Source organism: Babjeviella inositovora, assembly GCF_001661335.1.
Source record: "Babjeviella inositovora NRRL Y-12698 unplaced genomic scaffold BABINscaffold_9, whole genome shotgun sequence".
Classification (NCBI taxonomy): domain Eukaryota; kingdom Fungi; phylum Ascomycota; class Pichiomycetes; order Serinales; genus Babjeviella; species Babjeviella inositovora.
Window position 1 is genome coordinate 24,499 of NW_017566846.1, and position 26,724 is coordinate 51,222.

Consider the following 26,724-nt stretch of genomic DNA (forward strand, 5'->3'; position numbering starts at 1 on the left):
CAATTCGTACTTGTGATACACCAATTGTACAAAACACTCGGTTGCGTGCTATATAAAGGATTGAAGATAAAAAACCAAACGGTGTCAAGGTCTGTACTTTCAGGGTATGGTCCATGGATACTATATGCGGGGAAGGTTAGTATCTCAGACCAGACTCTAGATGAATTTGACGGGCTGACTGTTTGGACAAGGTTGACCTGCTGTGTCTCTCTTTTTCTTTTCCGAGATTCAGGGTTGATTTTACTGTCATTTTGCCTGAATTTGGGCCTGGTTACATATTTGGGCTGCGGTTTGAAGGAAATCTCAGGGTCGACTACATTATGTTACAGTTCCTAAGTAAATATTCACGTGACAGAGCCAAAACGTGAGCCTGGTTACCAAGCTTTCATAGCTTTCCCATATCATGTGACTTTAACTAGGACAATCCTGATTTTAATGTTGGTCAAAAGATAAGCCATAAATCCAAGCAGTGGCTCTATATCTTAAACAACTAGAAAATAAATTCTCTGTTTTATTAGCTAGAATTTAGAAGGGGAAAAAGGAGTTTTCCTGGCTACCTTTCGCCGTCTGACGGAAATCCTGGCCAAGTCACCAGCTTTGGCCGAGCTTCAGAGGGACAAATTATAACCTTGATCACCTCACTACACATGCACCCCAACATGTATTAAACTTATTTAGATGCTAAATTTAGTACCCATTAGCCCAATCATGAATACCGGCTATTAAATCACTGATTCGTATACGAATATAAGTACAACTCCGGCATATATTGAGAATGGCACAGAGTGGTCGTGCCTTACCCACAACCCTGGACGTGTGTAAAAATCCGTCTCTGCCATTTCTTGGATGCCTCATATGCCTCCTCTAGCAAAATGAGCGTGATCAGAAAGCAGTTGTTGCTGAGAAACTTCTCGTCAGTCGCGGCAATCCTCAACAAGCCAACCACCCACTTTGGCTTCAAGGATGTTCCGGTGGACCAGAAGGAGAAGTTGGTCGGGAACGTGTTCTCCTCCGTCGCCTCTAATTACGACGTCATGAACGACGTAATGTCTATGGGGGTGCACCGTTTGTGGAAGGATCACTTTATTCGCCGCTTGGACCCCGGTTTGAGACCGGGCGCGGACCCTAAGAAGCCCCTTGAGTTTTTAGACGTGGCGGGTGGGACCGGTGACATTGCCTTTGGCTTGATGAACCACGCTGCCGTGAAGCACAACGACCATTCTGTGCGCATGACCGTGGCTGATATTAACCCGGACATGTTGGCGGAGGGTCACAAGCGCTACCTTGCAAACTTCCAGCAGCAGATCGACCCGTCGCGCATCCAGTTCATGGAGGCTAACGGGCAGCGCATGGAAGATGTGGCCGACAACTCCAAGGACTTGTACACCATTGCCTTTGGGATCAGAAACTTTACCGACATCCAAGCAGGGTTGAACACGGCCTACCGTGTGTTGAAGCCGGGCGGCGTGTTTGCATGCTTGGAGTTCTCCCAGGTCGACAATGCGTTCATCGATAAGTTCTACCAGATGTACTCATTCTCGCTTTTGCCATTGATGGGCCAGTTGATTGCCAATGACAGAGAATCGTACCAGTACTTGGTCGAATCCATTCGCAAGTTCCCGAAGCAGGAGGAGTTTAAGTCGATGATCGAGAAGGCCGGCTTCTACGTGCCTCCAGACAGAGGTTATGAGAACTTGACCTTTGGCGTCGCCGCCATCCACATCGGGGTGAAGTTGTAACTTGTAAATAAATCGTTAGTATGTGAACGGTGTAGTGGCAGAAGTATAAATCTGATAGCTTGGGCCGCGTTAGAGCTTTTGACTGGAATAGCTACCAAAGAATTCCTGAGGAATGCTAGGTCGAGGGGTTTCTGAATGACGATCTTTCGGGACTGAACCTTTTAGAATCATGGTTAAAAGTTTAGTGTTTGTAGTTGGAAGGTCCCTTGGGTATCTAGTTACACCCCAGTACATAATAACACATTAAATATGAATAAATATGAACGCATAAAACCAGAAACAAATCCTAAAGACCGTAAAACACATATAATCCGAGTCAAGTTTAACATATGACACACTCCGGCCAAGAGACTCAGCTATGGACCAAAGCAAGTTCACGTCAAACTAAAACTAACCAGACATTTTAAAATCGACAAGCTCCATTCCAGCCTTGCCAAACATAGTTTCAACGTAACTAGACAACCCTTCAGTCTAGAATGGTTCGCGTTTGAGGTCGCCCTGCCAGCTGAAAAGGCTGTCGGTGCGCGCCATGCCCTGCGACGCAACCGCCGGCACTGTGCCAATGTCGTCGTAGCTCTGGAGAGAGGCCGCTCGCATCATCTGCTCGGGGTGACTGCTGGTGGATGACGGGATGCTGTCGCGCGGCATCGCACGCTTTGGTCCTTCACGGTACAGCCCAACATAGTCGAAGATGGTTGGCTTTGGGGAGTCGAGGGAAGATTCGAAGAGGTCCAAGCGGTCCAAGCAGGGGGAGTTGACAGAACCATGGCCCATATCCATTTCGACAGTCATTCCCATTGGGGTATCCATTTGGGTCTGTGATCTCATCTTGGCACTGCTCTCCCTGGCCTGAGCTCCCATCTGGGATTGTTGGCCCATATGCCCTCCCATCAGGCCTACAGCTCTCATTTTAGTCTGGGTGCCCCCTTCGTGGATCCCCTGTTCACCTGGCGACTTCGCTAGCGAGATGAAATACTCAATATCATCCGGCGAAATGTGATACGGATTCAGGCTTGGAATGTGGTACGGGTCCTTCTTAGGATGCTCCATTAGCGAAAACAAGCCTAGCGACCCATCGGCCGCAAAGTCGCCCACAGTTTCAAACCCCATCCCAAAGATGTTGCTGCTGCTGGACACACGATCACCGCTTTTGTCCTGGAACTGTTTCTTTTGCGAGAAAATGTCAAAGGCAGAGCTATACTGAGAGCTCGCCGGCGTGGCGTCGCGGCGCGAGTGGCTCTTATACTGCGCACCTGTGTATGCGCGCGCCTTCTTTGCAAAGCTAAAGTGGTTGGAAGCACTAAAAACATCCTCCGGCTCTTCCTTCTCTTTACCGGGAACCGCGAGAATCGCGTCGATCGCCTGCTCGATGAGCCCACTCACATGCACGCTGAAGCTCCCGGGAACCGTCAAGTCCGCCATCAGGTCGCCCCCAGAAGATACAAACTCGCTCGGCCGTTTCAAGTGCGTGATGAGCGCCGTGAGAATGCTGCGCAAGTCGTTGAAGAGCGCACCACCGCGCGAGTACTCGAGCACGCCGCGCGCGGCAATAATAGCGAGGCGCGCCTGAATATGCGATGGCGACCACGGGATGGGGAAGTGGTAGTGTTTGGAGTTGACATAGGTGAAGATGCTGAGGATCTGGATAGCGGATTGCTGGATGACGATGAAGGAGGTGGTCAGCTTCGAACCGGAAGCAGCGGGAGCCTCGGAGGCGGCCTGTCCCGCATCTGGCCTTGCCCCGGTCTCACTGCTGGTTTGGTCCCCCTCTGGCTCGGCCATTAGCGGAAAGTAGATCAAGATCCGCGCTTGGTAGTACAAAAAGATTACCAAGATCTGCTGCCATGTGCGGAATGTCGACAAATCCGTCTTGAGCAACCCATTTACATCGATCCCAAACTTCAAGGTCTGTGGAAGCTGCTTCCGCCACGTCTCCAACATGTTTTCCTGGCGAAAGAGCGTGGGGCCCCCGTCCGCACCGTGGCGCCTGTAGATGTTGTCAATGATACACCCGATAATCCGCGAGAAGCAGATGATTGACAAGCCCAAGCTGTTGACGGTGCCCTCGAGGCGGAGCTCGCCGTCGCTGGTTTTGACAATCTGCTCGTGTTTTGCCGGAAGCGCGCACTCGATCTCGTAGTCCTTGAACAAGCGCGGTACGCCCAAGATCATCGACAGGAAGCAGTCCAAGCTGTAGGAGCACCAGAAGAGCACGCGGCGCGCACCCTGTGACTGGCGGTCGACCGCGGCGCCGCGGATGGACAAGACCGCCGAGGGGCAGCGGTGAAGGCGGAGCTGGTGCGTGACCGCAACCATGCGCGCACGGAGCTGGCACGCGGACGATACATCGCCAACGTTGCAGCAGTAGTTGAGTGCGAGGTTGAGGAAGGTGAGCGACTGGAGCGAGCACTCGGCGGTGAGGGTGGGGTTTCTGATGAATTCGTGGATGAGGGCGTCGTAATGGTTAAGGAGGCGGAGGGATTCCTCAGGTGTGATCTCAGACGAGATGTTAGCCCTCGCTTGGCCGTTAACCTGACTGTTTGCCTGGCCCAGCTTGGCCTCGACAATGTTCAGCTTCCGGCTGAGCAAACCAAACGCGCAGATAAACACAAGAAGAACCCCGAAACTCTGCATCCCACTGAGCACGTCGGTGTCTTCATCAGGCCCGAAATTGCCAAAGTTACTGTCATAGCTCGCCTGGAACTCTTCGCTCTTGTACTTGGCAAACAAATCCGCCTCGTCCACAATCGGAAGAACCGCGTTCCACTCTTGCACAAACTGCGTGATTAACTGGTCCATTACGATACGCAGCGGAAGGCTGAGTGTCTTCCAGAACCACGACGCCTGGCCCTGGCGGAAGTTCACGTCAAAGAGGTCGTGGTCCGCCATCGGCGTCGCGGGTATATAGTCCTTCAAGCCCGCAAGCGCGCGCGCTGTGAGCGTGGCGGCTCGCGAGTCGTAGCCGTGATACTCTCCGATCTTGGCCATAATAGTCGGCGTGAAGAGGACCTCCTCGGTGGAGCGCGGTAAGCAGTTCGCCACAAGCAGGGCTAGGCAGTGCGCGTCGTCTGGCTCGGAGCTGCCGTGGGCATTGGCTCGCGCAGCTGGGTCTACACGCGACATGGAGATTGCAAACGCCGCACCGCGGAGGCTGATATCGTGGAGCTCTTTATCCGAGTTCAGCGTGTCGGATGAGAGGCGCCCATTGTCGATGTCGACGGAGTCGGACCAGGAGATGGTGCGTTCCTGAAACGAGTGGGGGTAGTTGGCGCAGCAGTTCTCACCGGTGTGGTCCTTCTGAGGTGCGGTGAAGCGGTGCGGATGGGCGCTCAACTGGTTGAGGCGTGAGAGGTTGGACGACGAAAGCGGCGGCGATACGGGTTCGCCCAGTCCGGGCGGTTTATCCAGCCGCTGGGGCCGGGATGTGTCGCTTAGCTGCTCGCCAAGCCCCTGTACGACCAGGAGTTGCTCGTCCTTTAAGTCAAGCAACCCCAAGAGCTTCTTGTTCTCGACCTCGAGCATGCGGATCCGCTCCTCGAGAGTCTCAGTGTACCCACGCGGAAACGCACGCCGCGAGAGCTTGTCGGAGATCTTGCACTCGAAGCCTACGAGTGAACAGTTTGTGCACGGCTTCTTGCCGTCACATTTGGTCTTCTTTGCGCGACAGCGGTCACATGCCTGGGCGACTCGCTCGTACTGTGACCCGTGTGTTTTGATCGTTTTGGCGGTACTTGCTGGGTCGGTCATGAGCAGGTGGATAAATACGAATGGAGATGGCTCAAACCCGGTCAAATGAGTCTTTATACAGATTTTGTATTTGGAGATGAAAAGGGGGGTATGGGACTTGGTCACCTTTATTCGCAGGTACGGTTAAGAGTGCGAGCAGGTTTTTACTTTGAATGGCTTAGTCCCTAAAAGTGTGGGGAGATGCGTGCAACTTTTTTCAGTTGTCCAAAGCTGAGTGTGGGGCCAACGGCGGGTTAAGAAAAGGAGGGTGCTGTTAAAAATGTTGAGCAAGGATTGTAGCGGAAAGGGAAACTAGCGTGGGGATATAACTAGAAAGATGGAGTGGAGGGGCAAAGGAGGGGCTACATGCTGTATATATTTATGCTACAAGGTTTCGCCTTACGGTTTGCTTTTCGGCCAGCTCCCTAAGATTCTCACGGAGTAAGTATTCGCGCGTCAGTGTTTCCTGCATGCGCCAGTGATTGCGTGCGTGCAAGAGTTATAGGTCCTTGGCGTACGTAAAGTTGTGTTGGCCCGTTAGAAAGGCGTAAGGTACCGATGGAGAAGCTTCCTGGGATCGCTAGATGTTGGGTAAAAGGTGTGGTACTAAGGAGCTTCCCAAAGGTATTGGCGGTCGTCTAGGTCTCACCAGGGTGCGCAACCTCTAGGGTCACGAGCTCTCTGTTGGCCTGCTAGCCAGGGTATACTTAAGGTTGATCGGTTAGACTTATGACCACCAGCGGTCACGATAACAGGATGTACCAGGGTGTTACAGACTCGTAGCCAACGACCAATCACAGTGGTTCTATCACAGTCGTTAGGAACTGTTTGAGGATTGCGTGGCGATCGTAGAATGTCGTCTGGAGGGATTCAAACCAGGGGGCGCCTGGTACCACTTTTCCTGGTGTCTCTGAAAGTTTTGCGAGAGGCTCCATGTCTATTTTCTAAGCTGGTCCAATAACACCCTCTGTCCTTTCCGCAGAGTAGCAATACCGCTCACGACAATTAATTACAATTCTAGGGTTTTCTGGGTGGATATATCCAAACGCCTTCGCACAGCTGCCCTTAAATGGTTGTTGCCGCAGCCTTCCGTTTTGAGTATCCAATCACGGAGCTAGATGCACCCCATGAATCTAGTTCTACATATCCGCATGCAGGATTTCAAGTCATGCGCGCATATATGCAGTAGGCGCGGTGTATATTTATAACAGGCGATGCTATCGGCACACCGTTCCCGACAACACGTCTCTATGGCAGTGGGGGAGGTTTTATCTAGCTTCCCGAATATAAGATTTAGGGCCTGAGACGTGAAACATGATTCTCAATCCAACGTATAGGAGATTGGAACGGGTGGGGTCATGCCTCTTATACACTAGCTGGTTAGGCAGCAATGTCTGATTCGAAGGAATTACCTTCTGACGTTGTTCTGAATTTGAGTTGCCCCTCCGTAAAACGGGGAATTTTTTTTTTTCTGCCAAGGCATGCCATGTTTGGGGGCATGAAACATTACTTGTAAAGCGTCCGATATATTCTTTCGGACAGTTACAGAGAGTAAAAGTCGCATATACCGAGCGTTTCCGTCACATTCAACGGTTGAAGGATCTGTTTTACGACTTTTAGTGACACAGATCTACGGGTCAGACAATCTTTTCTTGGTCAGCATGGAGGCCACTCGTTTTCCCTCAGTGCTCCTAAATCCAGGCGGATATCTCAGATGTGATTTCACATATATCAGGAAGAGCGAAACGTCCCGTTCAATTCGTTAATATAGAGCCTAGCAGGTAAATATAGGCTAGCGAGCCCCCAATCGAGGATTTGGGGCGCGCGTTTACTCCGTGCCCGTTTCAGACACAATCTCTTGGCCGATAATACCCTAAAAGGTCCAAAATTATATAAGCAAACTGTTGAATGAAACACCCAACTTCCCTGAGTTATTCAGGTGTTTGAATATGCATCATGACACCAGTTTTCCATATCAAATTTCTCCATGTACCAAGACCGTGGTTTTGTGCTGTCTAAGAATGTTATCGATAAGGGCAGGGTACTTAGTCTGACTACCTTGTTCTAAAACTACCGTACGAGAACCAACAGACACATACTAGCGGCTTGCTGGGGACATGCCTTTCTTTTTCAGTACGCGGGGAACGATCGAACGATATATAAAGTGAGTCTTCCTTCGGCAAGAGACTCAACCGCAAGTCATAACGCATTGCATGAGATCTACGTATAACTGCATGAATTTGTTTGGGCGTTTTTTTATTGGAGAAGCCACACCCCGGAGTCGTATTCTATGCATCGGAAATGCTAAAATTCTGGAGAATATGCATAGTTTTACACGTCCAAATCTATAGCATAGATATTACGTTACGCAAACTGCGTATATCTGCCGGCAGCTCTGGCCGCCGTGCTAAATTCGAGGTAAACACTACATCTCTGAGCTATTTGCATTCAAATACTGGGCTTATTCACAACCCATGACCATATATTCAAATGTATGTGGCTGAACTGCGGCTTCGTATATAGAGCCTTAAAGTTACTGTTGGGCTGGGAAGGTTATAGTCAAAAACCATCGATGTATACGCCGCTGAACTCCTTCCAACTAGTTATATATATTCATCGTCACTCATCAATTATAGCACGCTCCCAAAGGCCTTTATTCATAACTAAACGTTAATAGAGTACCACATGTGCACCCGTACGCTCTAGCTAGCCCATGCGGGAATTTGTGCTACTCAACAAGACCAACTTCTTCTTCTTCTTCTTTCCTGGGCCACTCTTGCCAGGCGTATCCAACTTCTGCTGCCTAAGCTGTTCTAGAAGCACCTGCGTCTCCTCGTCCTCGTCCTTGTCACCGGCAGGAATGGCGGTGCCCCATACAGTATACTGCTTGACCCCCGAAACAGGCTGCTCACCATGCTCCAACGCGGGTAAGGCATCTCCATCATTAAGGTGCTCGTGAGGGAACCCTTCTGTCGGGGTCTGCTCCCAGCCGTTGTTAACTTGGTGGACGAAACTGTTGTTTTCACGTTGGTAGAAGTCGCGCATGTGCTGCTCCTCTCGCCTCATGGCATGGACCTTGTTGCGCTCCTCCACGACTGCCTTGGTCTTGAGCCTTTTATCGCGGGATGTGATTGCCAGCAGGAACTCGGCCCACACGTCCGGATGAAGTTCGTTTCGGCCCCATTCGCACTCAAGCCATGCTAGCTGGGTTCCAAGCGGCAAGTAGTTCAAGTATTTCAACGTGGAAGTGACGTTGCCCAACGTCAACTCAAACGGCACAATATTGCGGATCTTTTTGATCAAAACCGCGGGGAAGGCCGAATACTGGCCGCCGTGAGACGCCCGCAAAATCTTGACGTCTAGCGGCGAGAGAAAGTAGTGTGTAGTGATGTTGTTGAACGCGGTGGAGTAGAAAAAACTGGTATTTGCGTCGTTAAACACCATGCCGAGATCTCCCGCGGGAAGCTGGAAGTTGCATAACTCCTCGATCGCAGCCGGCAGGAGCTGTTCACCGTGCTCGAAACGAATCTTGGCCAATTCCTGCTCGTGGCGGATCTGCTCCACCGCCTTGAACACATGGACCTGGTTAGCGTTATGGACCCCGTAGAGCAACTTGTCGGTCTCGAAACTCTCGTTGATTTGAAGCACTTCCTGTTCATACTGGTCAAGCACGTAGCGGAGATCGCCCTTGACGAGTCGGGAAGACAAGGCTGCTTCGTGTTGGAAGTGCCACGGAATGGGGCTGATCTTCGAGCTCTGGCGGTTACCCAAAAATGGCAACATATTCACGGGAACTGGGACCATATGGTTATGGGGCCTTGCGAGCAAGGTCAATATTACTTCATCACCGACTTTTGGAGTCTCAAACGACAAGTCCACGTCGTTGATGAGCACCGGCAACACGGTTTTGGGGTTGACTCGCACCGCGCACAACGGACACTCCTTGTACTTCTGAGGCGCCTTTTCGAGCGGTTTCGAGTCCATCAAGCTCAATAAACACGTTAAACACAAGACGTGACCGCAATTTGTCAACATCCGCGGAGCCACCGGATCGTCGGAGAGACAGATCGGACATGCCTGCAAGCCGCGGGGCACCACCACACGCAAAATGGAGCTATGCTCCACTGGAAGATTCGGGTCTTGAGCCGAGCTGTAGCGGTGGTCCACCACAAACTTGTAGTTCGCGTTGATATACGCTGCGCCACTCAAATGGACTTTTTCCCGGGTCGGGTACTTCCGTCTGTGGGTCACCGGTGGGAAGTCCCTGGTTTCTTCATACGACAAATCCAACAAGTGGTTGAGGGAAATCCGCCCTTTGCGTCCACTGGTCTTTAACTGCCCGTTAGCGAGACTGTCCTCAAGAAACATCTCGTAGTTGTCGATTCCCGTGTCGAGTGATTTCTGCGTACCTGGACGCGTCACGGGCCGTGCGTGGGTGAATTTAGGCTGGCTCCGTGGCGGTCGTGGTGATTTCGGCGTCTTTACCTTCTGTGTCTTTTGTTTTTGCGACTTTGGTGGCAAGTGGATCGAAGCAGGGGGCGCAACGTTGACAGAAACGGCAGGCACAACGCCCGGAGTCACGGAGACGTCTCCAGGTGTGAAGGACGGGGCGGTAGCGTTGAACTTGGACATTGGATGAAAGACTCCCTTCACGAGGTGTTGAGGGATACACTTGAGCAGCAAAGAGACTGTCCCTCTGATGTATAATAAAAACCTCCATGCACGTTTTATGACCTGCATCCCGGAGACCCCCGGAGTTGAATGCCGAGGTAGCATCGCGACGCAATAGGGTTTGTTCGTGGAAATTAAAACATAAAGAATAAACCAGAAATTTGAGTGATAACGTGTTTTTAACCGAGCCTAGGAGGATGACAATGCTATGTCTGAGTTTATCTAACGATTTGCCTCTCTGGGTGGTCCGTAGTACTGGGCTATGTCCATTGATTAAGACGGACGAGTATAGGAGAGGTAAGGAGAACGATGTGTCAAGGTTGCATTGCTCTATGAATATTCTGGATTATTCAATATCTGTAAATTCACGTTACTGATTCCTAATATTAAAGAGATAGAGAAAGACTAATTGAACTTTAATTCACGTTTATTGGCAACTAAATATGTCTATAACCAATTCCACTATATTAAGAGGCACGCCAACGTCTCTCAGCCGAGTCACATAATGGTAGACACACATACGCTCACCTGCCTCTACTTAACACACCAAGCATCCATTCATAAGCCAAACCTGTAGATCAACCGCCTTGTCGTGTACAACCGATCAGTCTCATTTAACATGGAGACAATAATCTTGGATCCTTGGTTTGAATTTCTCGGGGTGGCATCCGCCAGCACCCCCGCTTTGGCCTCGTTTCTCTCCGCCCATGGTGCAGACCTTCAGCAGCTGTCCCCCAAGACCTACCCCGATGGCGTCACCTACTACAACTTCAAAGCAAGCGGTATATCCATAGCATTTGACCAGAAGGGGCTACTCGAAAGCGTAGACTTTTACCGGGAGGTGATCCCGGCAGCAATGCTCTTACCGTTTGGCATCTCGGCGCTGGACACAGGCAAGACGCTAGTGAAGAAGTTTGGCGAACCCACGGAAAAGGGAGGGGGCTTCAAGGCTAAGATGGATATTTGGTTACGTTGGGAGTTTTTCCAAGTAGAGTTGGACGAAAGAAGCTGGGAGGCTGGCGACCAGGCGCAGTGGAAGGCTCTTACGATTTTCAAAGCGTAAGCTGTAGAGGCATTTTAGAGACGGGAAAGGAAAAAAAAAATGGAGTGACTATATAACCAGATTAGCTAGTCTAAAGAACCGCGACTCCAGCCCGTCTGAAGGCGTTCACTTGTGGAAAATCTTGGTTAAAGAAAGAAGATACTTTTAAAGGCCCAGCTAAAGAATATGGCTTTGTTAACTAACGAACATCAATCGGATGTTGATCTCAGATGTTGATCTCAGATGGTGATCTCAGATGGTGATCTCAGATGGTGATCTCAGATGTTGATCTCAGATATTGATTTCAGATATTAATCTCAGATATTGAACTCAGATATTAAACTCAGATATCCATTCTTCACTAAGAGAAGCAGATTCTCCATTCTCATTATGGTAGACGTTTCTGACATAAATACCGACATCGGAAATGGACCCATAGGCTATAAGGAAGAAAAGATTTACCTAATAAACGTTTTAAGGCACCCTTCACGCATCAAATCTCAATTAGATTAATTATCTAAGAACCAAGGGTTAGCTGATACAAGCTCTGGCCACCGATAAGCTGGCATATAGAGTTGGAATGAAAACCATACTTGTGTAAAAACTCAAAAGAGTTAAAACTAGCTAGAACTCACAAATCTATCAGTCTATACAATGGTAATTATTGAAAATATTCGCCTTCTGCACCACCAACCAATAGTTACGTGCGTTGAGGAGTTTAGTCAGCGAAACTAAAAGGAGCGGCACGCGTTAAAACTCCACACCTATCTATGAGGAGAATTGCGCAGACTACACACAACATGACGTACCGGGTCCTTAGATCTGATATTCCCAGGAAGCAGTATGTGAAGGTTAAAATGACCACTGAAGGTTTAGCAACCGAACATTCCATTACCGTGAAATGCGAGCTTCCGGACACAATCCCCAAATCAAGTGTCCTGAACGTCAAACCAGAAGATGTTTCCATCCTGGAATTCAAGCCTGAAGATGCGATTCTCAAAATCAAACTTGAAGATACTGCTATACCAGGGCTAAAGACAGAAAATGCTCCCCCAGGAGTCAAGCCCGAAGACGAAAATTTTGCCATACAAGAAGCTCTTGCGGCAGCCAAGGTGCTTAAACCCTCCACCCTGGTAAAGACGGCTGAGAAGAAACTCAAAACAGAAGATACCAAAGCAAAACGGAGAAAAACCCAGGCAAACGAAACAAAAGGGTCTGGAACGTGCCCTCCGCATTGGGAAGAGATCTACAGTCACGTTTCAGCGATGCGGAGCAAAATCGTCGCTCCGGTCGACACGATGGGATGTGAACGGCTCCCTGAGAGAGTTGCGGGGAAAACCACACCGCGCAACTTCCGGTTCCAGCTCTTAATCTCGCTCATGATGTCTTCCCAAACCAAGGATGAGGTTAATTACCAGGCGATGCTCAGCTTGCACGAGGGGCTTATTCTGAGGGGGTTCAAGGAGGGTCTTACCCTCGAGGCCATTTTGGCCACAGAGGAGCGGGATATTGATGCGATGATTAGAAAGGTTGGTTTTCACAACCGCAAGGCGTTGTATATCAAAAAAACCAGCGTGCTCTTGCGCGATAACTTCAATAGTGATATCCCCAAGACCATCGAGGAGATTGTTTCGCTTCCGGGAGTAGGCCCCAAAATGGGCTTCTTGCTCCTCCAGAGGGCCTGGAACGTTGTCACGGGGATTGGGGTGGACGTCCACGTATTCCGCTTAGCTAACATGTGGCGCTGGGTTCCGCAGATTGCCAGGCCAACCCCTGAGCATACCAGGGTGGAGTTAGAGAAGTGGCTCCCGCGGGATAAGTGGATTGATATCAACCCCTTGCTCGTGGGGTTCGGCCAGACGGTGTGTTTGCCCAAGGGCGCACGCTGCGACCTCTGTTCATTGGCCAGAACCGGCTTGTGCAGCGGCGTGAACCGGAAATTGCTCAATAAGCCAAAGAGTACCACATCAAAGAACAGGGGTGATATTTCGGGTTTGGTCGATATTGAAGATTTGGCGTAGGTGTCGATTAAATAGGAAGTGACATGGATTGGTATGCCTGAAACTACGGACTGAGAATATCCTATACAGGCGGATTATCTGTGATATCGGTAAAAATCTAACACCGTTACAAGCTTGTATATCCCGCTTTAAAGAGTGACCATACGCTTATATAAATATGTATTTGAAAACAGTATTTGTCTTCGTCTGTGACGTCGATGCACTGCTAGATAGTATTTCTAAATGTGTGCCAGGAAGATCAATTAGACTAGGCAAAATTCTTGACAAACTAAAGAGAAACAAGATTGAGAACGTGAGGCTTTGAGCATTTCGAAAGTGCTACAACCAGTATTGGCCAATAGTTGAAACTTTAGAATTCGTGATTTTTAGGTGCCACCTCTAGCTAAACTTTTAGGGCTACCCCTTCGTCAGGTGAAGAGGCCCCTCAATGAACAAATATACGTGTCCCAAGCTAAGACCGCGAATCCAGCTATTTCTGAGGCTTAGAGTCGAGATCTTATGGATACAGACTACTAAATCAGTGGTAGACACACGTAGACATTACACGCTTAAGCCGGATGATTGGTGCCTAACGTCGCTTATTATACAACTTACACTGAAACAAATACGGCACTCACACTTATCATGATCAGATGCCGATGCCAGAACCTAAACGAGCGGTCTCCCTAACGCTCTCCACCGAACTCTCCACGTTATTCGATCTTCTTCCATCCAATGTCGAAAGGCAGTCACTTGTCACTTCCTTGATCAAGGCGTACGAGTTGCACACCAAAGTTGCCCACCTCATCCCCATCAAACCCTGTAATCGCCGTGATTTGGAAAAATTCCACGACCCGGAGTTTGTTGCCTGTTTGCTCAAAAGGCGTGCTAACGGGCCGCCGGTGTGGCGGAAGCTGTACAAAGACAAAATTACGAGCACGAAGGAACGGAAGCAAGTTGGTTTTATCAAACAGCTTGACATAAGTGGCCTGGGATCGAGCGACTCCGAGAGTTCAGATGCCGAGTCGTCCGATAGCGAGGGACCCGGGAGCTCAGACAGCGATGAATCTGGGCTAGACGAGAATCCAGACGAACTATCCAAATTTGGCTTGCTTTACGATTGCCCTGTGTTCCCTCAGATGCTGGAATATGTGCGGTATTTGGCTGGCCTGACGGTATCTACAGCCAGACATTTGTGCCAAACTGCTGGTCCCGTCACACAGAGTGTTGCGATCAACTGGTATGGCGGGAGACACCATGGCAAGAAATCTATCGCTGCTGGCTTCTGCTACGCCAACGACATAGTGCTTGGCATTATGGAGCTCAGAACCAAGTTCCGCAGGGTTGCCTATATCGATCTAGATCTTCACCACGGAGACGGGGTGGAAGCAGCCTTCCAGTTCTCTGACAAAGTGCTCACAATCTCAGTTCACCGCCTTGACATTGGCTTCTACCCCGGAACCGGAGGGGCTGACGTTGAGGGAAAAGGAAAAGGCATGGGATACGCCATGAATATCCCCACGAAACACGGTCTTACCGATGCAAGTTTGAGCAAGATAATCCAGCGTCAGATCACCCCAAAACTCAGAGACTTTCAGCCAGAGTGTCTTGTGATTCAGTGTGGGTGCGACGGCTTGTCAACCGATGAACACCAGGAGTGGAACCTCACGATACAGGGCATGGGTGCTGCAGTACAACATTTATTAGACTTGAACTTGCCCACAATGTTGCTCGGAGGAGGTGGGTACAATCACGTATCCGTGGCTCGGTGTTGGACGTATCTAACGTGCGTGGCGTTGGGGGAGGAGCAAGCTGAGATCAGTCGCACCTGGGACATAATTCCGGAACACGAGTATCTAGATAAGTATGAAGACGACGGATATGTTTTCTGGATTGACGAGAAGAGAAACATGAGGGAGGAAAATATATTATAAGCTGGGCAAGAGTATTTTAATATACTTTAAAACTAAAAATATTTCGTTTAGACAAATTTAACAGGAACGCAAACGTTTGCTTTGAGACCATTGCTCAACACCAAGGCAACGTTGACAAGATACATCCTGTTCATGTTACACATCTGAATAGCATCCAACTTACCCTCAAGGTACATGTCTCGGATACTAGAATCAAATACCACTGATGACTGGATGTGACTGGTCCAGTGACTAGATCCATCATCTTGGGGATAACCTGACCAGATTTCGTGTCCGGGAGCCAAGCTTTCGAACTTAAGACCAAGGATTTTCTCGCGATAAATAGTTAAAGAATCCACGGCGCCCAAATCGTTGTCCAATTCAGTTTTGAAGCTCTGGCATTTAACCGCCTCCACCCGGCTCGTTAACGCTTTGAATCCACTCTTAATTTTCTCGAGGTAAACTCCCTCAAAATCATTGAGTAAGCAGTGGTCGATCTTAAAAGGAATTACTCCAAGAGACTGCGATTCCAAAATTTCTAGTGAAACAGACATCGACTTGATTGCAGGATGTGGTCCCTGCCGTTTTGAACTGAAAGGAGGAATATACTGTAGTTCCAAGTTCAATGGAACCGCCATAAAACTTCCCAGAAAACTATCCGAAAGCCGGATTTCCATTTGATTGACCCTATCGATCGAAGCTAGAAGCACCCCGCTGCTGGAGCCTCCAAACACACTCTTCTTTGTACAACGGCCGATCGATTCGTACCTCCCGGGCGATGCCTGAGAACTCAGGCAGCATGCTAGCTTCAACTTAGTGCACAAGCTTGAGTATTGCATCTTTGTGGCGGCTTCAATCTTTGAGGTCTCTGCTACTTCGAGTTTTTCGATGCTTTCAAGTTTTGTTAAGAATTGTTGCCTGTAGGTATCTGAATCGGGCATAAGACTTTCCAGGTCAACCGGAAAGGAGAATTGTGGCACGAAACGGAAGGGCCTGTCCTGCAGGGCCGAAACGTGGAATCCATACTTTAACGACTTTACAATCAAACTTGCCAGAACAGAATATTTCACCTCTGAGAATTTTTTGAGAGTCGTCGGGGGTAAAGTAAAGTGGGAAGCGATTCCATGTTCACAGGTGTCTTCGAGTAAAGAATACGGAAGTTGGAACACAAAGAACTTTCTATACTTGGAACGGGGCTGTAAGATGTGATCTGAGGGAAGTCCAATTTTAGAATCTGCGCTTAAGTGGTACTTTTCGGACAATAACTCAAAATCAACATCCACATAGTTGTCAACACCCGTACCCGAAGATGAAGCCACGAGATCGATTAAATGTAAGAACCGTTTTGGCCGATTGTGGTTAAGTTTGAGTAAGCCCATGAGGGACACGGAGAGCGCCTTGAATGGTACTTCAACACTGCCTTTATTCTCAACGTCCACATACCCAGTGATGACTTCCCCATTGGTGTAGGGTAATATTTCAAATTTTTCCGAGGTGGGCTTTGGGAAAATGCGAAGTACTAGATTAACTGTTGGATTCCAGATTCTGCGAATCAGTTGCACTTCGTAAAGGAGCTCAAAAAGAGAGTTTTTCTCAAAATACGGAGGGGCAAGCGGCGAGACCTGTGGGGATGAAGTATCATCAATCGGGTATTCAGGGAGGATAGTTGTGCCATTCAGGACACAGGAGATAGAAATAGGTGTGCTCATACGCTGAGAATATGTCATTTTGGTTAACTTGTCCGGTAAATGCTTTATATAAAAACGTCAGTCATACTGCCCAGGTTGAAAAAGGAACAGCTGGGGGATATAATATATATCTTAAGCAAAATGAATTTTGCGACGATTGGAAATTGCTTATAAATTAAATGTGTGGCATCCAGATAATAGGGTACGCGTCATGTAGTGATTATTAATGCAGCTGTTGAATAATTATACTCTCGCTAGAAGGGATTGGCTCTGAACCACCGATATAATTATTTTGCCGTTCCCAAAATAATATTTTATTACTCTGACATCATACGTGCGCCAAGAGGATTAACTACAGGTTTAGTTGATTGCGTTGTCCAAGTGTGACTTACTCAGCCGTAACCCATTACAAGATGCGTCCGATTTTATTCTTGATAACTCTAACCAATCCGCTGAGTGTAGAATGCCTCCAAGCATGTTTGAATATTGGCTAGAAGCGGGTACAGTTACGCATTGATAAGTGGGAATTAGTTCATTGAGGACACGGCTGATGTGGTTTACAGATCTATAGTTGCGGTGGCAATCACGCGGTTTGATGATATTGCTTACTAATGCACCTTGGGGATGCATATACTCTGTGCTTAAACCCTGGCGTTCAAATTTAGTGCCACGTCCTACAAAGTTTAAACTCCGTCACAGCCACATACAGGGCGGTTTTAGATCAGTTGGGTCTCGAATGGGTGACGCATGCAATGAAGCTGGATGACTCAGAAATACAGAGCTAGCCGTATACCAGCCGTATGCTGACTGGTTTGAGCGTTGGAAGAGACATACGTTTTTCTGACTGTCAAGTTACTGAATTACGTGGAATATTGATGGTGGAAAATAACAGATATTATTTTTTATTGATGAATATTGCGTGTTATAACGGGCAGATGCTAATCAGTAAATGCTAGTCAGAGGTAAACATACTTTAACCCTTCAAAGGCGGGGAGTTGCATTACTGACGCACGTGATCTGATGCACATTTCGTGCATTTTGTCTGGAATTACATTGTTTTGGCGACTTTCAAAATACAACGGGAAAACTAAATGGATGATTGTCATAAAAAAAAAAAAAAAAAAAAAAAAAAAAAAAACAACCGACAATTGGAAATCACCAAGCACAAATACAGCAGGCCATAAGAGAGAAAAACACCAATTAGGCAAATCTAAAAGGTCCGCTCACTTCAAAGCAACGTCCACTATTAAAAGTCATGCTGACGTCCAAAACATATATCTGGCTCATGCAACACGACAGAAAATATTTTAGGTTTCCATTTTGATACAAGTTCTGCACCTCAGAATGAAGTACCGACATCTTGATACCTACTATCCAGAGATTGGTTCCGTCATCCTGGAGATCTCCGGACCATACTTTATCAGGAACGGTGCCCCCGAAAGAAAGGTCGAAAATATTATCACAGTGAAGCGAAAGGGAGCTGGCCACACAGAGCATGTTATTCAAGCGGGTTTTCATATATTGGCACACAGTCAGATCAACCCTTTTCAACGGTTTGAGCCCATTCTTAATCCGTTTAAGGTGCGTTCCATAGCAATCGTTGATCAACTAGTTCTCCATTTCGAAAGGAATCGTGGTATCTGACTAGAACTCTAAAAGAAAAAACTAAATTGAAATGGATTCAAGCGCTGGATGAGTTCTGCTTTGGCTGGAGACGGGGATAAACTTTACCTCAAAATTCAATGGAATTGCAGTCTCACCGCTCAAATCCATGCTCAGCTTACCCTGCCAGGATCATGGCTAAAATATTCCCTAGCTTTATAACGCGCCGGAAACTCCAAGGCCTCAGAAGATTCATTAAAACACTAGAAAAATTACAGAGATAAGTATTGACTAACTGAAAGGGTTCACTCACGGGCTACACACGCAATTCGAATTTGCGCAAGGACCGTATTATCCAATACTAAATAGGCTTGGTGGTTTCTTGTACCTTTACCCATATAATAGCTTTTATCGTAAACCAAATTTACAACTCTAAGGTTTCATTAGACATGTTGAAATAACCATAGGTACAGACGAAAAAAAAAGTTCAAACAAAGCTGACCGGAACACACACATTAGCATGATGCCCGTTACTTAAAACCAAATTCAAGTTTACGAGATACATCTGAGTCATGCAACAAGTTTGCATAATCTTTAACTTTCCTTGGTGATGCAAATTGTGAGTAGCAGAACCAAACTTCACCACAGCCGTCAAACAGCATGTCCATTGGTTGGAACCGTCCTCCTGACGGTAGCCCGACCAGATTTCCTTGCCGGGGATCACGGAATCCACCTCGAGATCGATAATTTTGACCCGGTAAAGTTGCAACGAATTAATAGCAACTAAATCAACGTTGAAAGTGTCTTTGAGTGACTCGTTCGAGATCATGTCGACTCGCCGTTGGAAAGACTGAAATCCCCGTTTCATCTTCTCGAGGTAGGATCCATCAAAATCATTAATCAACTGGTTACACATTTGAAACGGAATCGGGGCTTCAGACTGACATTCGAGCATTTCCAAAGAGGCTGAGAAAGATCTGATCATTGGATGAATGTTGTTCTGTTTGGAAGAGGGGGCAGGGATGTACTTTATTTCAACGTTCAAAGAAGCCGAAGCATCGCCCATGAGTCTACTCAGAAGCTGAATTTCCATCTGGCGGGTCATGTCAGTAGCCACTATAAGTAGCCCACCATCACAACTCCCAAAAATTGCCTTTTTCGCCGATAGACGACTGACTGCCTTGAACCTTTCGAGTGGAGAACGCGAGAGACAACTACCAGACTTCAGTTTGTTACACAATGCGAAAGGATAAGACTTTTCGTGCGAGTCAACAAGCGGTTCTGGGGGAAGGTTAAGCAGCAGTTTCTCGATTTTATCAATAGTTCCTGCAAAATTCCGTTTAAACCCCTCAATCTCTGGTAAAAGGCTTGCCTGATCGGTCAACGGAAAGGCAAACTGTTGAAAAAAGTCGAACGAAGCTTCTTGGAATGCAGCAATGTGAAAACCATACTTTAAGGTTTTCACAATCAAGTTTGCCTGAATAGAATATCCAACCAGTGAGAATCTTGAATCAGTGGTTGAAGGCAAGGCAAAGTGTGAAGCAACTCCATGAGAACATGTATCTTCCAATAGCGAGTATGGGAGCTGGAATACAAAAAACTTTCTGTGTTTGGAGCGGGGCTGCAAAATCCGGTCAGGAGGGATGCCGGTTTGGTACTCCTTGCTCAACCTGTGCTTCTTAGCTAGGAGACCGAAATCTAAATCCACATAGTTGTCCACATCCTTACAGGAGGATGAAGCGACTAGATCGATCAAATGCAAAAATCGCCTTGGTTTGACGCTTCCCGAGAATTTGAGCAATCCCGAAAGAGTAACGGAGAGGGCCTTGATTGGTACCTCTGCGCCGCTTAAGTTGTCAATATCCACATACCCGGAGATGATATCACCATTTGTGTAGACAGAGGAACTATCCGGTTGAGAAAGGTTGGGAAAGGTGTTAATGGAAAGGCTAATATTCTTGTTGATGATTTTTCGAACCAGATCTAACTTGTATAGAACTTCGAATAGAGATTGTTTTGCAAAGTATGGTGGTGGGGATTGGGGCGTATTTTCAGGAGAACTTTCAAGTGGGTACACTGGTGGAGGAATTTTATTGCTGGGGGTTTCTGAGTCCAACATTGGTTTCAGATTGTGTATGTGTGGCATTTGTGCAAAGGTTGTACCAGTATAATAAATTTTAAAGGTAACAGGAATTCAGTGGAATATTATACTGAGAAATTATTTCCGTTTACACGGCATGCCAATGATTCATATTGCAGGGTAGATCCGGAATGTAATGCAGAGTGCAGTTAAGATATTAGCTACTGGTTCCTTCCCTTTGACCATTAAATATTACTTTATCTAACGATAATGCTCACTCGTTATCACCGAGATGCATAATGGATGGGTGTAATATCTGTACTATGACCCACCAGGGTGCCATAAAGAGGCTGATGATTCGAACTTCCAGAACACAGAATATCACATGGTCATACCCTGAATGCATTAATCAGCTTGTGGAAAAGCAATTTGTGCAAATTGAGGCGTCATCACGGGCTCACTATATACACTCGGCCAGGCTATCACCTGGTCATTACTAGATTTAGCATCCAAGCATTGAATTATGATAGGGTCCTGTGAGTCAGGTTTGCCTTCCGTAGACGCGGCACCAACTATGAACTTTAACTTTTTACTGAATAACCGAATATTATGCAACAATTATCGCAGGGATGATTCGCACCGCCGTCTCCATATGTAGGGTATGCATGATGCATTAGATATCTGGGTGGCAAATGCTAGTTTGTATACTGGAACATACTAGCACTTTCCCAGTGGTAGAATCATGCATAGACCTCCATCATAGGTATGACGCAGAAAGACCGAACCAGACAGGAAACCGTTATTATTTTGCATATGAGTTAATGGACTTCTACAGCTAGATATTTGGTATTAAACACGCAGCCCTTAAGTCTTACTAACAGTTTGGCTACCAGTAAAACAAGGAAACGCACCGATAGGTTCTGCTTCTACTTTTAGACTGTACATCGCCAAGGCGGCTGCGCCGGCTGGGCTCTAGAATGACCGACCAGCGCGATTTGTGGGTGAATCGAGAACTACCGAAACATCATCCGACAAAGAGAAGATCCTTTAAGGCTTAGACCATTCCGCATTTATCCTTAACCAATAATAGCCGAGTTAAGGGACTCTTTGGAGAAAAATGCCGTGCCTTCCGATCTCAACGTGGATTGCTCTCTTAAATCTGAAATGGACCTGTTTCACACCAGCTTTGACGCATAAAAAAAAGTCAATGGCTCTGTGGATTATGCTTCTCAGTAATCGTTGCAATAGATTCGATAAAACGATGGTGGCAACCCGCGTGTGTTCCCTTGGCAAGTCATATCCCGACTCGAGAGGGCTTGAAACCGTTACCATAGAGTGACTCACATGCAACGCATTAGCTGCAGTCTTTGAAGCACCTGCATGACATGCAAGTTTTATAAGGTACGTTCATCCATGATTTCTAGTAACAAATGTATAGGAACAGGTTTTCTTGTAATATTCCCTTCATGCTATTGATAATTTCAGGCCTACTCAGTCGTGGTGTACTCTTGGGCAATGCAGTTGAGGTACAACGGTGAACCTGGCTGGGCAATTTCAATATCCCGCAACTGTTTCACCTTCTTCCACGACACATACAAATTATACACATCCTTTGCAACCACCACGACACAACACCCCACCAAGTTTCGTACCCAAAGGGCGTCGTCTGGCGTGACGGCGAAGCGGTTGCTAAGCTCTCGGGCATAAGCTAACTTCGATAGAACTTTAGTGCCAAGATATTGCCCTACGACAGGCCACACAATGGTGGTGGTGAAAAAAGTCAAGTACTGCGACAGGAAAATGCTGAACGTGCCACTGAAATCCGTCTTCCAGCACGCTTGGATCTCCCTTCTACGGCGGTGTCGCCTAATCATCCGCTTTTCGGCCCCAGGACCATCTTTAAAGACATTCAAGGCGCGTATTACGCTCATGAGCATGGCCACAACCCCGGATTTTTTCTCAGACGAAGGAGTCTTGATCCTCAAAGCCTCTTGCTCCTGATAGATTTCTTGTTCCCGCTCACTCTCGCGTTCCATCTCCACCAAGGTTTCGGGATCGAAGCGGTCAGCCAAGAAACATGGCTTCACGGACCTCACCCACCTGTAGTAGAGCCTGTTGAAGGTCATTTTAAACAACAAGTCGTAAAGTCTCCGGATGATAGTGATCTGAAGTAGCATGTTTCTCGGGTCTCCACTGTTGACCCTCACCAAGGCATTCAAAATTTCATTGGCGCTGTCAAAATAAAAGAAGGGATACGCCTCTCTGAGAAGCTGTGTCAAACCCATTCCACCCGAATCGTAGCTTCGCAAGGAAAGAACGTACAATGGCAAAGTTGTAACTAAAAAAATCTTCCTCATCGGCACAAGGTTCTTTTCAATCGCCTTGCTGAGGGTTCGGACCCCTAAGGCGCTGACCCCCAAAAGCTTTAGCTGCACGCTCGGAGGAGCCAAACTGTCCATAATTCGGTAGCCCGAGGCGGTGAGGAACCCAAACGCAAAAAGCCCCAACCCGGTAAGCACGGAGGCCCCAAAAGTGCCGAACAACGAGAGGCGCACCGCCTGTTTCACCAGAAGACCGAGCGCTTCCTGCGCGAGAAGGAAGGAGCTGGCTTTGGTGGCAAGGAAAATGGGTTCCTTGCACTGTGGGCAATGACTTTCGATAACATACTTCCACTGAGACGAGCGTCGGTGGCTAGGAGACAAAAACGGCCCAGGGCTCACGGCTCGTCTCTGGATCGTGATGTCCCCTCCCAAACCCGAGATGATGCGGTTGATGGTTTCGCTGGTGGTGATGTTCAACAAAAATTCGCGGTTTCCCCAGCCAGCATTGTTCGGGAGCCTGACATGGTTATCAAATGAGGAAGTGATGTCTGTAGAGTTAATCCAGTCTAGCAAGCATCTTCGATGGGCCTGGAGCGAACAGTGACACGGCTGGACAAAGGTCCTATCTTCTTCGCGGACGCTAAGCGGTGGTCTTTCGTTTTCATCTGAAGGGTTAGTAGGTGAAGTTTGGTATATACTGCGGAATACGTACCCCCAAGACAAATCCAACACTTTTTATGATCGTCATCCGTGTGTTGGGCCGAGTGTGCCTCGATAGGTGTTGAGTCGGTAGACATTGAATGTGACGGGATGGGGGATTACTAGTTATTCCAGGTTCCAAGGTATAATTGTTGGTAGGGATCTAAAGGAATTGCCAGACAGCACCCAGATGAGCTTTGGGGGCAACCGAAAGTAGCAGGGAGAACCGCGTGATGCCAGGTACCGTGCAGGATATGGGCCACAGGATATACAAATAGAGGCTCAAGTGAATCAACACAAGACAACGAATTACAACGCTACAGGTCGTAAAGGATTTTATATATACACCTAGAGGTGGAAAAAGAAAACAAAAAGAAACAAAAAGAAACAATACAAAAAGAAACAGAAAATGTGAGATTGCGCGACGAAAGAAATGTAGGCCAGACGAATCATTAAACAAAGGGGAAACCCCCAAGAAGTAAAGAACAGCAAATTAAATGAGACATAAACCCGATTAGTGTACAGGAGAAAGGGGATCTTTCAGCGGGGGAATCGACTGGAAGAACAGGCTAAACCTTTCTAGAGCCAGACTTGAAGTCCGGCTTGTAGTTGCCCTTGGAGGTGTCCCTGGCCTTCTTAAAGCTGAACTGGGAGATTAACGGGATATGGTCCGACGGGAAGTGTGCATTCGGAAACCCGATAATATTCTTGAGGTAGGCCGGGTCGATCTTGCCCAACAAACCCTTGACAGACAAGGTGGTGGTGGAGTACCAGATGTAGTCAATGACGTCGGTGAAGCTGGGGGTCAAGTTGGTGAAGGGCAACTCGCCGATGCTATCATAGGCGGAGCGCAAGCTGAACTGGTGGTGAAAGCCCTCATCGGTAAATTTCCCGTAGTCTCTGCCGTCCGTGTCGAGATGCTTGGAAACAGAGCCTTGGGAGAACAACTCGTAAACGGCGCTGTCCACGTCCGAGTTGAAGTCACCGCAAATGATCAACGGATAGTTCTTGACGGAGTCGTTCGGCCCGTGGACATGGTTGTACTTCTTGACCAAGCCGGTCAACTCCTCCAAAAGCACCGCCACCTGCACGGTCTTGACATCGTTGAACTTTGGATCCCAGTGCAAGTGCGTGCAGGCGACAACAATCTTGTTTCCGGTGTCGATGTGTCTCAAGAGCGTGACCAAGGCGATGTTGTCCTTGTTCATGAACCTGTTAAACACATCGTCCGTCTTCTTGTACTTGTCTTGGCCCAAGACGGCGCCCGTGTATTCGATGTTCTTTTTCTCCAACAAGTCAAACTTCTTCCATTTGTAGAAGGTGGCACACCCGTCTACCTTCTTCGAGTCCTTCTCACTCATGGTCTTGGCACGCGTCTTGCAGTAGAAGACGCCGCGGTAGCCATGCTCGGCGAAAAGCGGGCTCCAGAAGTCCTCAAACATCTTAGTCTCCACCTCATAGAGACACAAAACGTCGCTGTCGAAGCCGAGGATCTGCTGGCGCAACTGCTCGCGGCGATAGTTCCACTCCAACGCCCACAGCGGCGTGTACTTGTACATCTTGGGCGTCGCGTAGTGGTGACACAACGTGTTGTACGACATTAACGTAAACGAGGCCAGTTTCTTGTCGGAGTCGGCCACTGCACGGGCATACTCATCCTGGTCGGTAATTGGCTCGCCGTCGTCATGCAACAAGATCCACTCACGCTCCTTTGGCGGCGCGCACTCGGGAGCATTGTCACGTAAGTGGAGAATTAGTCTGGCGGTGCCGCGTTCGGCCAAGAGCTTGGCGGTGTCCAAGTCCAAGGGATTGCCCTCAATCCCTAAAAATTCCAACTTGAACAAGTTGCCGAACTCGAACGGAATCTGGTTGATCTGGTTGTCAAACAAGTAGAGATATTTCAATCTGAACAACGTACCCATCTCGGCCGGAAGCGTGCTGATCTGGTTGTTCGACAAGTCCAACACACTCAAGTTCTTTAACTTGGACACCGCCTCGGGGATCGCGGTGAGCTTGTTGTTGCAGAGGTATAAACGGGTGAGGAAGGAGTACCGGAAGAGGTTAGGGCTCAAGCTCATTACACCCTGGCCCCCCAAGTCCAAACCCGACCACAATTGCTTCTGGTCGTACTGCTGCTTCAAGGCTTCCTCCTCGTGCTCCTCGTCGTCAATCACCAGCTTTTTGTTCTGAAGCAACGGGTTCGCCGACTGGGCCTGCTTTTCGCCATCATCAGCAGTCGTGAGCAAGCCCTTGGTGACATCCACGAGCGTAGTGGGCTTGGCCGTTGTGTCCGTGCCCATGAAGCCCTTCTTGCGCGCCGAGGCGGCCGATTGTCTGGCATAAAAGTGTGGCTGCTGGCTAGTTTTGCGCGAGAACTGAGCCAACTGCATTTGGTTTTGCCAATAAACGGTAGCCAGAAGGGATGGCCCGAGGTTTATTGATGTGGCTTGACTCAAGAGTGGCTCGGGCATCTCCTGAGTCTGGTTTCTGTATTGGCCCTGGTACAAGGTCTGTGCTAAGAGCGTCGACGGGTTCATTTCACTATAAGACTCTTGCAGTTGTTGTTGCTGTTGCTGTTGTTGCAGTAACAAGTACTGCTGCTGTTGCAAGGGCGGGCCTTGCGCCAGCTGTTGGTATTTGGCGGCAAGATTCATATAATAATGTAGACTTCCTAACAATCCATTGGATCCACGAAGGAAAGGTAGAGAAAGGAAGGGATCTGTACTCTGGATAGGCTCAAAAGATGGATGAATAAGCTCTGTGGAGTAAAACTGGAGAATCTACCAATAACGCGACGGCAATGGCAATTCTTCGGGTGTAGTTTCGATAACAGCCAGAATCAAGGAAAAGATAAACGGTTGGGTCGCAACCAGGGGTCGTTAGCAATATATGTTTGTGCTGTCGCAGTAATTAGAAGGCAACTAGTGTTGATGGATCAAGATTGATTGTGGGGGGTAGCAATAGGTGAGTTTAAACGCCGAAGCAAGAGCGTGCTGATAATCGAGAAAAGTGAGCGCGAGTTTTTTTCCCGGAGCCTTTTGAGATTTGTGTGCGTGCTGATATTGATAAGCGAGAATCAGAAGCAATGGGGGATTTTATTATAAAATTACGCCACGCCAGAGTTTAAGGTTAATCTCAGTTTATTGAGGAAGAAATCTGTTGATGAATCTTATACATGTGTGAGTATGGGGGCCTTATCAGAGGCTGGATGGGTGACACAGACGACGCAAACTCGACGAAGGA

General features: G+C 48.0%; 10 protein-coding genes across 10 annotated transcripts; 4 read left to right on the forward strand and 6 right to left on the reverse strand.

Annotated features, from left to right (window-relative positions):
- Positions 1–872: 872 nt before the first annotated feature.
- Positions 873–1,739, forward strand: COQ5 (2-hexaprenyl-6-methoxy-1,4-benzoquinone methyltransferase; the record flags this gene model as incomplete). Its single annotated transcript, XM_019131884.1, has 1 exon — positions 873–1,739. One exon carries the CDS (start codon positions 873–875, stop codon positions 1,737–1,739), a length of 867 nt encoding a protein of 288 aa, XP_018983955.1.
- Positions 1,740–2,210: 471 nt separating this feature from the next.
- Positions 2,211–5,486, reverse strand: CAT8 (DNA-binding transcription factor; the record flags this gene model as incomplete). Its single annotated transcript, XM_019130542.1, has 1 exon — positions 2,211–5,486. The coding sequence occupies one exon, from the start codon at positions 5,484–5,486 to the stop codon at positions 2,211–2,213; it is 3,276 nt and encodes a 1,091-aa protein (XP_018983956.1).
- Positions 5,487–7,910: 2,424 nt separating this feature from the next.
- Positions 7,911–10,156, reverse strand: BABINDRAFT_162339 (uncharacterized protein). Its single transcript, XM_019129297.1, has one exon. The coding sequence runs from the start codon at positions 10,095–10,097 to the stop codon at positions 8,172–8,174; it is 1,926 nt and encodes a 641-aa protein (XP_018983957.1). The 5' UTR covers positions 10,098–10,156; the 3' UTR covers positions 7,911–8,171.
- Positions 10,157–10,628: 472 nt separating this feature from the next.
- Positions 10,629–11,668, forward strand: BABINDRAFT_162340 (uncharacterized protein). Its single transcript, XM_019129298.1, has one exon. The coding sequence runs from the start codon at positions 10,756–10,758 to the stop codon at positions 11,197–11,199; it is 444 nt and encodes a 147-aa protein (XP_018983958.1). The 5' UTR covers positions 10,629–10,755; the 3' UTR covers positions 11,200–11,668.
- Positions 11,669–11,911: 243 nt separating this feature from the next.
- Positions 11,912–13,461, forward strand: NTG1 (bifunctional N-glycosylase/AP lyase). Its single transcript, XM_019129299.1, has one exon. It carries the CDS (start codon positions 11,979–11,981, stop codon positions 13,197–13,199), a length of 1,221 nt encoding a protein of 406 aa, XP_018983959.1. The 5' UTR covers positions 11,912–11,978; the 3' UTR covers positions 13,200–13,461.
- A 376-nt stretch (positions 13,462–13,837) lies between these two features.
- HOS1 (histone deacetylase) lies at positions 13,838–15,112 on the forward strand (the record flags this gene model as incomplete). The annotated part of the gene is made up of 2 exons (XM_019131909.1): positions 13,838–14,082; positions 14,230–15,112. 2 exons carry the CDS (start codon positions 13,838–13,840, stop codon positions 15,110–15,112), a joined length of 1,128 nt encoding a protein of 375 aa, XP_018983960.1.
- Positions 15,113–15,159: 47 nt separating this feature from the next.
- On the reverse strand, positions 15,160–16,818 carry BABINDRAFT_8889 (uncharacterized protein; the record flags this gene model as incomplete). The annotated part of the gene is made up of 1 exon (XM_019132871.1): positions 15,160–16,818. One exon carries the CDS (start codon positions 16,816–16,818, stop codon positions 15,160–15,162), a length of 1,659 nt encoding a protein of 552 aa, XP_018983961.1.
- Positions 16,819–18,832: 2,014 nt separating this feature from the next.
- Positions 18,833–20,975, reverse strand: BABINDRAFT_162344 (uncharacterized protein). Its single transcript, XM_019129300.1, has one exon. The coding sequence runs from the start codon at positions 20,498–20,500 to the stop codon at positions 18,869–18,871; it is 1,632 nt and encodes a 543-aa protein (XP_018983962.1). The 5' UTR covers positions 20,501–20,975; the 3' UTR covers positions 18,833–18,868.
- Positions 20,976–21,948: 973 nt separating this feature from the next.
- Positions 21,949–23,579, reverse strand: BABINDRAFT_167838 (uncharacterized protein; the record flags this gene model as incomplete). Its single annotated transcript, XM_019130543.1, has 2 exons — positions 21,949–23,447; positions 23,495–23,579. The coding sequence occupies 2 exons, from the start codon at positions 23,577–23,579 to the stop codon at positions 21,949–21,951; spliced, it is 1,584 nt and encodes a 527-aa protein (XP_018983963.1).
- A 222-nt stretch (positions 23,580–23,801) lies between these two features.
- Positions 23,802–26,132, reverse strand: CCR4 (CCR4-NOT core exoribonuclease subunit). Its single transcript, XM_019132162.1, has 2 exons — positions 25,987–26,132; positions 23,802–25,932 (listed from the first exon to the last, which is right to left on the reverse strand). Exons 1-2 carry the CDS (start codon positions 26,016–26,018, stop codon positions 24,051–24,053), a joined length of 1,914 nt encoding a protein of 637 aa, XP_018983964.1. The 5' UTR covers positions 26,019–26,132; the 3' UTR covers positions 23,802–24,050.
- Between the last annotated feature and the right edge of the window lie 592 nt (positions 26,133–26,724).